This window comes from Hemibagrus wyckioides, linkage group LG28 (genome assembly GCF_019097595.1).
Source record: "Hemibagrus wyckioides isolate EC202008001 linkage group LG28, SWU_Hwy_1.0, whole genome shotgun sequence".
Lineage (NCBI taxonomy): Eukaryota > Metazoa > Chordata > Actinopteri > Siluriformes > Bagridae > Hemibagrus > Hemibagrus wyckioides.
Genome location: NC_080737.1, coordinates 4,508,123 through 4,522,023, shown reverse-complemented (window position 1 = coordinate 4,522,023; position 13,901 = coordinate 4,508,123). Strand labels below are relative to the sequence as shown.

The following is a 13,901-nucleotide window of genomic DNA, read 5'->3' as shown; positions in this document are numbered from 1 at the left end:
ATGTTGTACAGAAAACACAGCTCATGTTAGAGATTTTAATCTGTTTAAAATAATTGTGAGGGGGTTTGTGTGATATCGAGTCTTCCCTGATTGTGATTTTCCATTTTCAATTTGAAATGCAGAAATTCGAGGAACACTGCTTGGCTGATGGACCATCACAGAGGGTGGAGAGCTGGTGGGGAGTGGTGGTGGCTGAGGGTCCAGGGTCCACAAACACAGCATATCAGGGTTTGGTGTGGGAACCATGCTTGATAGAAGTGCTGGGTCAAATGGAAATTGCCCCATGATGCCTAAAACAACATGAAGAATAAAATATACATTAACAGTATACATTTATGGCAATAAAATTTAAGTAATGGTCAAAGTGTTTAGATATATTTAAATATACTATTTAGATATTTTAGATATACTTCTGATGAGGATCGGGTCTGTTGCCAGCTGCAGAGGGCCACACACCCTCTGGAAAACTGCCTCAGGCCTTATGAGATTTTTGAGACTTGGACATATTGAGGAGTTCACTAAAGACTCAGTAGCAGAAAATCTGTTAAAAAAATAAACAAATTCTACAGTTATTATTCTAAAACAGCCTGGGTTTCATTCAATTTCTATTTTTACCAGCCTAGTTGTTTTTGTTTGGTTATCTTTGCCCCTGTCTTCCCCACTATAGGTTCTGAACAGTGTCTATGAAGACAAAAGGCAGTGTGAAAGTTAAATTCAGCAGGTTGAATTGAATAATAATAATTAAACCATAACATACAATTATTAAATAAATGGAAACGAACAACATGTAATTTTGTACAATTTCCAGCCCTTCTAGATTGTAATTCGTACCATAAAGTACTTATTATAATACAAATCAACACATGATTAACATCAAGACATGAACTTATACAAGAAACAGCACTTATCTGGAGCAGTATAACGTTCCAAAGCCTACAGAAATAAAGGTTAATCAAAGCACATAATTAAAAATAAACAAACAAAAAACAAACAAACAAACAAACAAATGAATAAATAAATTATTAAAATAAACAGGACAATACGCATTTAACTGATCCTCATAAGCGCTCACTGTCACAGCTGAACACCAAAGTGTTTCCTTTTTTATCTGCCATATGCATCAGACTTTTTTCTCGTATCAAATGTAAAATATTTTCATTCATACAAAACACTATTATAATCAATATAGAATGATTAATGTTAACATATAGGAGAGAGAGAAAACAAAAACAACACATAAATGTCTCGACTTACACAGACATATGGGGAACATTTCCACTGTGTATTACCAAGACATTTTTAAGGCTTTGTAAATATTTAGAGTCTTTATAGCTTTTGGATATATCAGTCCATCTAGTGCTTCAAAATAAACATGTATTTCTGAAACTGTTGTAAACTGGGAGTCTTTACTGACCATTTGCATTTCTGAATGTAAAATTTTATTCTCATCACAAAGAAAACAAAAAAACATTTTTCCACATCAAACCAAAAGAATTTAACAAAAATACAACCATAAAAATGAGGCAAGATTGTTTATTTGTTCATTAAAACACACAACATACATCGATGTCTTTAAAAAAAATCTTACTTTTTAATTTGTGGGGTAAATTAAATAAATAATTTTGAAAGACACTTCTACAATTTTGTTGTTAAAGAGAAATTTGTTATTATACTTTTATTATACAATTCATTTCTGATTTCAATTCGTAAAGCCAGTGTTCTAAATGAATTTGCAAGAGGGCTTATAGGTTCAAGAACAGTAGCCTTATGTTAATTTAAGTAAGCAATTAACAACAATATCACTTTAACCCAGTTATTGAATTGATTAATGTTTATTTCTGATATATTCATTATTCTTTATTAATTGTTTGTGGAGAGAGAAAATATTTGTATACAAGAAAAAGACACAGAAGAGCCTGTCTGTGGAAATTAGATAACTGAAGTGGAAGTTTATATCAAAGTTACACTCGAGAAGGAATTAAATACCACCTACTTTACTAAACATAATATTTGGGATTTAATACCAACGTTGAGTGTTATTTTTAATGAAATTTTGTATCCAAGATATTTTAGAAATAATATTTGAGGAGTAGAAATTGAACAATTTAAGACTCCATGTGAATAGGAACTGCATAACGTTCATTTCTTTAAATAATGTAATTTATTTTTCCAGACAAATTTATGTAATTAAGAATCTAATTTTTTTAATTATTGTTTTTGGAAAATCTAATATCTTTGTAAAATAAAATAAATATGATAAACCTTCAGATTGTTAATAATATTTAGACATTGAAGGAGAAATCCCTCCAATTTTTGAATGGATTATCATCATGTTTAATATGGATATTTTCTATTTCAGTATATTGAGTATAGGTGTCTTTTAAAGGGAAACGTATACATTTTTTACATTTAAGCTTAAGCCAGAAAATATATTTATATACTGTAGGTCAAAACATATTTTGAAAGCATCTCCTGTTCATCCTTTAAAAAGAGATCTGTAATGTCTGCTAATTGAGAACACTTTAATTCAGTATCCAAAATCTTAATAGCTTTGAATAAATCTTGAAATTTATGAATAGCTAATAGCTGCATAAGTAACAGAAATAAAAAAGGATTCCATGTGTAATATTAAACTGATGGATGATGCCATGGGGAAGTTTCATACAGCTATTCTTACCATTATATAATATTCTTATGGGATTTATGAAATATGAACAAAACCTAAAAATTTGAATGCATTCAATAAGAAATTGCTTCACTGCATCAAAGGCTTTATATATGTCTATAAAAAGGATTAAACTATTATCCATTATTAGATCATTGTAATCAGTTAAATCTAGAATTAAACAGATGTTATTACTAATATGTCTTCCTAGCATTACACCAGAATGGTGATTATTTATTATCTTATCTAAACAAGACTGTAAACTTTGAGCAAAAATGTGTGAAAATATTTTTCCATCATTATTCATAAGAGTAATAGGTCTCTAATTGTGGAGTAATAAACGGTTCTTATTCGGTTTAGGTATTAGAGTAATTAGAGCTTGACACATAGCTGGTGGAAGGCTACCTCTATCCAAAGCTTCTCTGTAAACATATAATAAGAATTCGCAAAAAAAAAGGTTTATAAAATTCACCAGTAAGACCTTCATTACCTGGGGGTTTATTTATTTTTAATTTAGCAATATTCTTTTTTTTAAATCTTATCTAAAATATATATATATTTATAAAACTGTTGCACACATGTAGAGGTTTTTGAGGATCATCTACAATCTGGACATTAATCATAATCTCAAGTGAATGAATAAATAAATAAAATGACATGTGTCACGGCTCCTAACAGTATCTCACCATGCACATCTTTAATGAATGCTTGCTCTTAAAAGTTTATAAATTTCTTGAAAAAAAGGTTGTTTTTAAACATTATACCCAGGAAATCCTGACGATCTGAACTGATGATTTATCCAAAATGAATCCAATTTAAATATTGTCGGAATTTGCTCACACTCTGTACATTAAATCATCAGTTAATATTTTCGATATCCAGGTTTAACAAAAAATAAAAATCTAGCAGTTCTATAGGACACCTAAAGTGTGATTTATAATAAACACAGTCATGGAGGAAAAGATGAAATATCATATAGTGAATATCTGCAAACACATTCAGGATGGGGAGTTAAACCATGACTCCAAGAAGAAGAGTAAAAATAGATCAGTAGTTACATGATTGATGATTGATGTTTCTGTTGTTAATCTCAGGATGGAGAAAACCCTGACTCGTCTCTATGGGCAGGTGGTGCTGTGACCCACCAAAATATTCATCCGCTTCAAAACATAGACCTCTGTATAAACGGAATCAATCCTGTATTATTAACTCGTAAATGTGTTCAGCATTATTCCAAAAATATTTTCGGAGTTTCTAGATTATTTTAATGCTTAAAGTGAGGAGGATATGTTGAAATGTAGTGCATGGCTTCGGCAGACAGGTTGGCTCTGTTATGATTGTACTAACAGGACAGAGGGGGTCACAGTCCTCCTGAGCTCAACAGCGCCCCCCTGTTCCCCCAATGTAAAGCTGTGGTGAAACATGGAACTGCAGCGCGTCCTGATTGAGAGCCATACGGGCAGAAATGAGACTGCTGCTTGTATTTACGTTACATGAACGTAGTTCCGGACAAGGCTAGATCAATCCGCGTCAGCAAAGTGTATATGAGTGTGTCAGTTAAGGAAATGCGTCAGTCTGTGAACATGGCGAGTGACAGATCACTCCGCGTGTAATAGTCCCTGGTGATGATTTTCAGTTGGAAAAAGCTTTTAACACAAGAGCTCCCCGAGTTCAACAAAGCAGTCACTGAAAACAATTCTAATAGGAATTCACCAGTTCTCATTAACATTAATCAGACATGGTCTTAAACATCATCATGTGGTGCAACTGTGATTTTCCCTCCTACACAAAATATAGAAATGGGACCGTATTTAATTTCACACATTTACCTCGTTTATCATTGAGCTTCATTTCTCTGGTGTGATTCTTGCTGCTGCATGTCCCCAGGTTGTGTCTAATTTCTAAAAAGGAGTGTATGAGAAAGTTTAACACGTTATTAAGAACACAATCGGACTCCCATAAACTACAATACAATCTGTTCTGTTCTAAAGGATCTGCAGAAATGTCTACTCGCATTGTTAATGAGTTTCTACCATGAAGTCACATGGCTTGTTTTAATTTGGATTAAACTATGAATCTGATTTTAAAATGGAGAAGACTACCATTCACTTGAGAATGACCGTATCAGTGGCTAATATTTCATCCACCGAACAATTATACAGTATGATGGATGGTCAAATCAAATGATGGGAACATCACACACGATTAAAAATCTAAATATCAATACACACTAAACCAGGTCTGAAATCACACAGACACTCATTAGCTAAAATACACACATTAAACTTTTTTATAAAAAGTGTGATAGATGTTAAAAACACTTTGTACTTTACATGGATGGGGTGTAATGTATTATTCAGCCCTCTGTTTCTCTTTGTTTCTTCTTAAGCAGCTCACTTCCAGTTTTTGTATGTAATCTTTCCCAGATCTTCTCTTCTATGATAGCTGAAACAAATTCATGACAGGAAGTAGACTGACAATTTTAAGTGCATTATTTATGATAGATGAGAACAGAAGGTACAGTTTTTATTCATAAAATGTTGATGTACCACAAAATTTCATTCACCCCAAATAATTACAGTCCATGTGTGCAAACTAAACTGTAAACCCAGTCTTTTAAAGATTCCACATTTCCATTTCACTGTGATTCAGTCCACAGCAGTTTAGACACGGCCATTTACACTGAAGAGATAAAGAACGTAGACTCATCTTAGACGAGTGGTTTAAGGATGTGTGATACAGGGCAGCCAATCAGAACAGAGGCTATTTAACATGTAGCTGTCTTAAACAGGAAGTTAAAAAAAAATACACCTTCCTTTATTCTGAGAGAAAAAGAGCAACTGGAAAATGATTCTATTAAAATGATTTATGATTTTGTTTGTAATAAGTGGAAATTAGAGGAAAATATAAATGAGGACTATGAGTAACATGATAAAAAAATCTACTAATCAGCAAATTAGAAATATTATAGGGTTTAAAATATTAACATCATGTTCTAGTACATGTTTTCTTTTTTTTCTCTTCTTCTATCAGGATACTCAGCTCTAGCATTAGAGTCAGTGATTCTTTTACAACTGAGTGGTATATAAACAGGTTATATAAATAAAATACTAAATAATTACAGACATACATACATATATAAATTTATTCATACAGTATTTACACAAATGTACAAATATATACACATTGATACAAATTTTTACAAATAATTTTTTAAATAAAATATCCATCTCATTGAGATATAAAACATGAACAACAACATGGCAAAATGTAAAGAGGTTCAAGTTTTCCAAAGTTGATAAAGTCTGACAAACCTTCCAGATATTTCCAAGATTCACAGAGATGTTGCTCTACGATGATATTTTTCTGATTAATATTTTTTCAATATAAAAGTCTCAAAATGTTCTGTTACAGACAGTAGCACAAGGTGATATTTTGCGAAATGAACAAATCTGGACAATTCTTTTCTAGTATATTATGAAAGTACTATTAATCCAAAGGATCTGCAGTTTTAATCAATAATGTGAAATACTTTGTAAAATGATGTCAAATACAGCAATATAGAAAGATCAAAGGAGTCTTTATAATGTAGTTCTGACGATGTTCAGATGATCGCACCACATTATATTTTTATGATGCTAATGAAACGTCACCAATACAAAAAGAATTTGCTGGACAGAAAAGTGTGTGTCATGTCATCAAACCGTCAGCATTCACAGAAACAATCAGCAGGTTTTATAACACAATTTTGTTTCTTTTCCTTTCAAGAGAGAGAAAAGAAAGGGTGATGACTGCTCCAAGCTGTTATAATGTAAGTGAGAACAGTAACTAGCAGTTTTGAGGATGAACATCAACATTAAATGTAGCTGTAAAGAGATAAATAGTTTACTGTGTTCTTGTTTAATTAATAAAAATGTAATTGTATCAAATTGTTGTATAAGAAGAATAAAACACTTTGGGTCATGATGTGATTCTTCAGTGTGTGTAATGTTCTAAATTATCCCCACTCATTATATTTGTTAGGTTGTCCTGCATGACAAGAAAGTAGCTGTAACAATCTTACTGTTAATCAGAATTGACTAAATCTGCAACTAATTTGTGAGTGTGCTGGACTCTTGTAGCCAACTGGACAATCCATCTTGATTTTTAAAATCCTGTTGTTTTAAGAATTATTGGCTGTTAGGTCGTTTCCCCTGCAGGGTTTCCATAGAAAAAAAACTGTTTAACCCTGTTTCTTATCTTCTTTCTTCATCCTTAGGGTTCTATCTCTTCCTCTGTGATGTCCATCATCACTCATATGCCTCATTTCTGACCAGGTGAGTCTCTGCAGCTTTATAAACTCTGTTACTCACTGAAACAAATCTTTAAATTTCTGAGAGATTCCCTTTGATGCCTCTCCTTTTAGAGCAGCTCTCTCTTGTTCTGAGCTTTTTCTGACCGTTTTCTCATAAACCTCTTCAAGCACACTGTGAATATCTGTGAGATCTGAAAGTTTCTGTTTAAGAATCTCCAGCTCTCTGTTCTTCTCCTCCATCTGTCTGCTGAAATCTTCCTGCATCTTTGTTTTTGAGGACAAAATATTTCTCTGGAGTTCAGGCAGGATGAGTTTCATGAGCTTTCTCTCTGCCTCCATCATGGCCTCTCCTTCATACACCTCCCTGATCTCCTGCATCTCCTGTTTGTGTCTCTCCTCCATCTCTCTCCTCTCCCTCTCTCTCTTTTCTTTTAGTTTCTTCACCTTTTCTTCCATTTCTGTCCTTCGCTCTACCTCTTGTTTCAGCTCCTTCTCAAATTCTTTCTTTTTCTCTTCATCCCTCTCTTCTTTCATCTTTCTCTCCAGTTCAGTTGTTCGGTCATCAAGTTGTCTGATGTCTCCTTCATGCTCCTGGATCACTCCCTCTATCTTTCTCAGAGAGTCCTGCATCTCCTTTTTTATTGTTTCTTTCATGTCCATCTCCTCTCTCTTCCTTTTCTCTTCTCTTTCCTTCAGGATCTTTGTCTCCATGGCTCTAATCTGAGATTCTGTTTCCAGGTAGATGTCACTGCTGTAGAATTTCTCTCTACTTCCTTCCACCATCTTGTCTATCTTCTCCAGCAGTTCTGAGACCTGAGAACCATCTCCACTCTCCTTAATGTTGAGACAGTGAAACCTGTTCCCACATTTCTCTACAAGTCTCTGGACCTCCTGGACTCCTGATTGGATAAACTCCTCAATGTTCTTCTTCTGAAGTTCATCAGTAACACTGAATATGATCATGGTGTTTCTCCAACATCTCTCTCCAAAGATCTCCTCCATTTTCTCCAGCACCCCTCTCTCCTCTCCTGTAGGCTGCATTACAGGTATGACCAGGAGGAAGGCGTGGGGTCCTGGAGCAGACAGATGGACACAGAGTCCCACGTCCTGTCTCAGCTTCTCCAGAGAGAGTTCAGGACAGAACCAGTCAGGAGTGTCCACCACAGTCACCTTCCTCCCAGTCACCTCCCCCTGTGTGCTCTCACTCTGCTGGGTGACTGTAGATGTAGCTGTAGATGTAGCAGCCTGGTTCTTCTCCTCTCTGCCCAGGATGGTGTTTCCTGTTGCACTCTTTCCAGATCCCGTCCTCCCCAGCAGCACCAGCCTCAGTTCTGCTACAGGAACCGACACTGGAGAATGAGGACTAGACGATTCTCCACCCACTGAAAATGAACAAGAATGAATCATTTAATACAGAATCACTTACTGCATTATGGTGATTATGCTGTTCTATGGAGTATGGAGTCCTACTGCCTTTATGTAACTCATATTCAAATTCCTCATCATGTTAGTGTCACTGTGATTGATGGAGGAAAGAGTAATGCCATCCATCCTTCTCCAACAACAACGGCAAACTCACGATTTTTACGTGTTAGATCTTTTGTCATTACTTCTTTATCCATGTTTTATATCAGCTTTACAATATTGATATTTTGACTGTAATTAAAATATAAATTTAAGTGCCTAAATCTGTCTGCTGTCTCTCTTTATACTCATCCCTTTTACCCTCAATCTCCTGATGAGTTACACACTAAACATACAACAATCATTAATCACTTACATGTTGGACGTTTTCCCTCCATACTGTTTCTTCTCCTGATTGGTGCTGAGTCCTGAGTCTCTCCACTCACTAGGAAACATCAGAAGCAGTCAGAATGAGAAAGACATTCTTCAGAAGGTAAAGTTAGACAGATCATGAAAGTTACGTCTTATACACTATAACTAACCCCTGTCACTGTTTAAATTACACTTCCTTATAATATCTGAAGAGTTGCACTATTAAGGATCATTACAGTATATTTTATGTGATAATTTATTAAATGAATATTTACCATTTGGAAACACTGACCTTCTGAGAAGCATTTTATAATTGTATAATTTGATAAATTACTCACTTTCTGGAGGTAACCCTTCCTTGCTGTTTCTTCTCCTGATGGGGGCTGATGATTCTGGATCTGTTTGTTCCTGCAGCTGCTTTGTTTTCTCCTCCAGAAGTCTGTCTTTCTCCTGAAGCTGTTTGTCTCTTTCCATTAGCTGTGTCTCTCTCTCAGTTAGAAGACTCTCTTTCTCTTCAAGCTCTTTGTTTTTTTCTGTTAACTTAGTTTTCTGTTGCTCCACTACGATCATCATCTCCTGTAGTTGTCTCTGCTTGTCCTGCAGCTCCTGTCCCAGTGTCTCCAGTTGTCTCTCTTTGTCCTTCATTTGTGTCTGATTCTTTTCTAACATCACCTTTGTTTTTTTCAATTCTTCTTCTATCTTTCTGACCTGTTTCTCCTTCTCCTCCAGTTTCTTGTCCTTCTTCTGAAGTGTTTGTGTATTTTCTGTCAGCAGTTTGTTCAGATTCTCTAGTTGTGTGTTTTTCTCCTCCATGTGTCTCTGACTGTCTTCTAAATCCTTCATTGTTTTGTCCAGTTCAGCTCTTGTCTGTTTGAGCAGTGTCTCCTTCTCTTCCAGTGTCTCATCTTTCATCTGCAGTGTTTTTGTTTTTTCTGCTAAATCAGTTTTCTGTTGCTCCACTACAATCATCATCTCCTGTAGTTGTCTCTGCTTGTCCTGAAGTTCCTGTCCCAGTGTCTCCAGTTGATTTTTACTGGTTTCCAGCTCTTTATCTGTGTTCTTCAGATGTGTTTCTTTATTCTCTAATTGTCTTCTAGTCCCCTCCAGTTCTTTAAAAAATTGAACAGGACAGTGAGCTGAATGATTCATGTGGTCATAACCAGTGATCAGCTACAGAAACAGTGCTTGTTATGACTAAAGCCAAAATGACTATTTATAATTATTTACCATGAAAACTGAAGAGAGTAATGAGTTTAATAAGGAGAAATATTTACTCTTTTATTTCAGTAACATTACTGATGTATTTTAAACTCTTCTGCATTATAACATTTTAACATTTTATAGACTCAACTGTAGTTTATATCCGAGTTTGTTTCTTAAAATAAACTTTAAAATAAAGTGTTCAATAAAGTGTAAATTCTTAAAAAAAAATCTTGAATGGAGAATGTGACAAGCTGTGAATTTCAGACTACATTCTTACACTAACCAAACTCCAAATTTTACAGAAAACAACTCTAATTTTTTTTACAGTAGTTTTCTGTTATTTAAAATGATATTCAAAACTATTATAATATAATATTCAAAAAATTTTCCAGTAAAATTACCAATATTATCTGTAAATTAACAAATTGACTATATATATATAATTTTTTTTTTCAAGAATTGATTATTATTTTAACGGTATTTTTTCATAATCATAAATTACATACCAATTTAGGTAAAATGATAATAATAAATTGTAATTAAAAAAGTAGCTTATTATATTAAATGTTTATGTCCATAATAAAATTTTAACAATTTTTCCCCTTCATTTTACAGTAAAACTTATTTGTATGTGTATTTCTACATTCAAACTCTGTAATTCTAAACAGAAATTTAGTTAACTTTTGTTATTGCATCAAACAATGCATGTTTTTTTTTAAAAGACTGCACTGCTCTCCAGACTGAAACTTCTAGGCATGTTGTTCCTCTGGCCACACCTATTCAGTGATGTCACAATAAGTAAATGCATATAGACACCAATGAATCTGACAAAAGTAAAATAAGTATAGGCAATGTCAGAAAAAAACAGTGCATTGAATAGTTCAGGATGCAGTTAAGCTGTAACTTATCTTATAAAAGAGATTTTTTCAGCGTAAACTCTAAAAATAATTCAATCCAAAACTACTGTTTAATGTAAAACAAGTAGCATTAGTTGCTCTGCTTTTTTGGCTAAAGGTTGCAGGCTTGCCTACCCACTGTCACTCAGGTGGGTTAAATAAAGGAGACATGTCTTTTAATGTCTGTGTGTGTCATTCTTTGCCTGAGAAGTCGGGATATTAAAGGAAAGAGGCTGTGTTTGAATGTGTGGTTGCTGTGACTGTTACGATTTCAATTCATGCAGAGAACTGCTGACAAAAAAGATCCAATAATTGCTCTTCTTTATAGGTAGCCCAGAAACCTGCCCTTTTAGGATCATTTGCTAAGCATGACCAGCACCTCACGGTCTTGCCTCATCGTCATGGCAAAGGTTCGTGACCAGGTCAGATTACATTTGAGCAGTGGTGGCCGGTCAAGTTAGCCAGAGAAGAATGCTACTTTAACACGTTAACAGTTAGTGTATATTAATAATGAAATAAAATCATTTAGTCGTACTATTCCTCTGTTAGTCATATAAACTGTATTTTGCTCATTTGTGTGCGCGGGGGCCGGACACACAAGTATGTATGTGGTTGCGTAAAGTTTTGAAAAGCATGTGACTTGAGGCAGAGTTCTAATTGGCTTGTTTTAAAGTTTCCGCGGGGTGCAGAACTCTCTGCCCTGGGCCCTCCCACTTTTGTTGTTAGCGAATCAATATTGTTTTTATATTATTTGGCCTCATGTGATTGGACCATTCTCAACGAGTCTCATTACCCCTCAGCAGATGGTCAGTTAACGGACAGGTACTGATTAATGTGGAAGCAAGCGAAATATCTCGAGATGAAAGAGAATTCTATCTTAACAAAAGAGATTTTATCTTTACAAAAATACCCATTCACAAGGAGTTCAGATGAAGAACAGAAAAGAATCAAGAAGCTTGGAGCAGATCGACCCAATTTACAAATTCAGCAGCAGTCAAGTGATCAGGCAACTTTATATTTTTTAGCACCAATTGCACTGCGTCCGAGTTTGTTGGAAAATCATATCACACTGCTCAGGCATTCCCTGACCAACGCCAAATGAACATGTTCAGTCAGGTGAAAAAACACTTTGACCTGCGGCGACAGGGGTAACAACACACTGGTCCAACAAACTCCGACAAACTTGTTTGTTGACATTCATCTGTGTGACTTTCAGTCTCAATAAGAATGTGTTTTTTCATGGAGCTAGTTAGTAAACTTGCAGGTCCATGTCTGTTAACATTGATATTAATATTGGTGTGTGTGTGTGTGTGTGTGTGTGTGTGTGTGTGTTTGCCCCCATGACCCAGAAGCTGTGGGGAAAGAGGGTCTCCTGATACACGATCTTCAGAGTCAGTGAGTATTCATTCCATGCTAATATTAAGTCAGTAAATGGGCAGTGTGCACAATAGTGGTCATATTATTGACCGTTAGTCAGCATGTTCCTTTTGTATGTTTTCTATAAATTGACAGTTGCCTTTATGTGGGAGGAAATGCATGTAAATATGTGTTTTTTGCAAAATCTGCACAAAGGCACCACTTTAAAAATATAGTTCACCCCAAAATGAATTCTCATTCGTGAAACAAGACAGATAGATTTCTAGATTTATGTTTAGTTTTCTATTACAGGTATGATTGTATGTCCATCAGTTTACACTGTAATGATGCCTGCAGACTGGTACTTTACCACAAATCTGTCTGCTGTAAAGTGTGTGTGTTACAGATTTTTCATTTAACTGCACAAATATTTATAGTAAGTGGAGATATTTACAGTAAATTTACACTAAGTCCTGGAGTGATGCTAAATTTGACCGCAAGTGTAACTTCCTGTTTGTTACTGAGTATTTTTATATTACATTTTGTACCACTGAAAGCTGCTAAATAATCTTTTTTTTTTCTTTCAGATCAAGCATTTGAAAAAATAATTATTCATGGGGAGAAGAGACACCCAACGGAGAGACAAGTCCATCACAAGTAAGTATATATTGCAGTGTATATGAAAGAGAAGAATAAAAATAAACATTTTAGTTAATTTTAAAGGGTTTGTTCACAAAATAAGGGGCAAAAAATATATAATTTACTCTTGCTCATACCATCCCAAATGGAAATGACTTACTTCCTTCTGGTGTACAGAAAGATTTTCAGAAAAGTAATCCATCTTTGTACGTCTCTATAATACAACAGATCCCAGAATGGTGATTCTTCAAAAACTATATACAGCCATCATGACACTAATCCATGCAACTCCAGTGAATGATTCAGTGGTCTGAAGCAAACAAATAGGTGTTAAAAATGTATTGATTGTGGTGGTCAAAACAATAAATCCACCATTAAGATGCTGTAGATGTAAGTTGCTTCTTGTAACAGATACTGTATTGGTTGCAAGTCATACTGGTGTCCAATGTGATGTGTAAGAGATGATGAGCAGACATGCAGGACAGGCAAACTCGCATCAAATTTTTCAAATTCCTCAAAATTCCAAAAGGATTTAAAAAGAAACTCCTGGATATAATGTTATTCAATAAATAGCAAATTAATGAGGGGTAGATCAAGTAAAATAGAAACTGTGAAGCGGGTACTGTTTTGGTTCTGGATCCAAAATTCTTGGCTTTTATGACATGTCAGAAGGATCTAATAACATTTAATCACCTTCACTCTCAATACGTACAGTGCTCTTTGTTCACATAGCAGAATATCTCATGTCAAATGTTGTTGAAGACAAATTAAATTAAAGAATTTAAAGGACTTCTCAGTGAATCACAGTATTTCTCTCCAACCAAGATCCTACTGATGATGAGGATTGTTCTTTAACTGCTGTAACTGTCACTTCTGGAGCAGAGCCATTGAGCTTTTGTTGTATGTTATGATGTTACTTATTAATGCACTTAGTTTTATAGGGATAATATAGTTAGAGAGATAATTTGAGAGATATAGAGAGAGAGTTAGAGAGATAATTCCCGAAATGAAGAGTCTGTCTTCATTTACTCACCCTCATGTCATTTCAAAATTGTAAGACTTTTGTTCATCT

At 34.6% G+C, this 13,901-nt stretch overlaps 1 protein-coding gene across 2 annotated transcripts in view; it reads right to left on the bottom strand.

Annotated features, from left to right (window-relative positions):
- LOC131348253 (golgin subfamily A member 6-like protein 24) overlaps positions 1–13,901 on the bottom strand; it is an 84,336-nt gene that overhangs the window by 62,621 nt on the left and 7,814 nt on the right. Inside the window, exons 3-5 of one of the 2 annotated variants that reach the window (XM_058383042.1) lie at positions 9,074–9,844; positions 8,740–8,808; positions 5,790–8,341 (exon numbers count right to left, since the gene is read on the bottom strand). The exons of the other annotated variant lie outside the window; for it this stretch is intronic. Of the exons in view, the coding sequence (XP_058239025.1) occupies positions 7,014–8,341; positions 8,740–8,808; positions 9,074–9,844 (2,168 nt within the window). The 3' untranslated portion in view covers positions 5,790–7,013. Of the gene's footprint in view, positions 1–5,789; positions 8,342–8,739; positions 8,809–9,073; positions 9,845–13,901 lie in introns of those variants that run through there. 2 annotated transcript variants of the gene reach the window in all.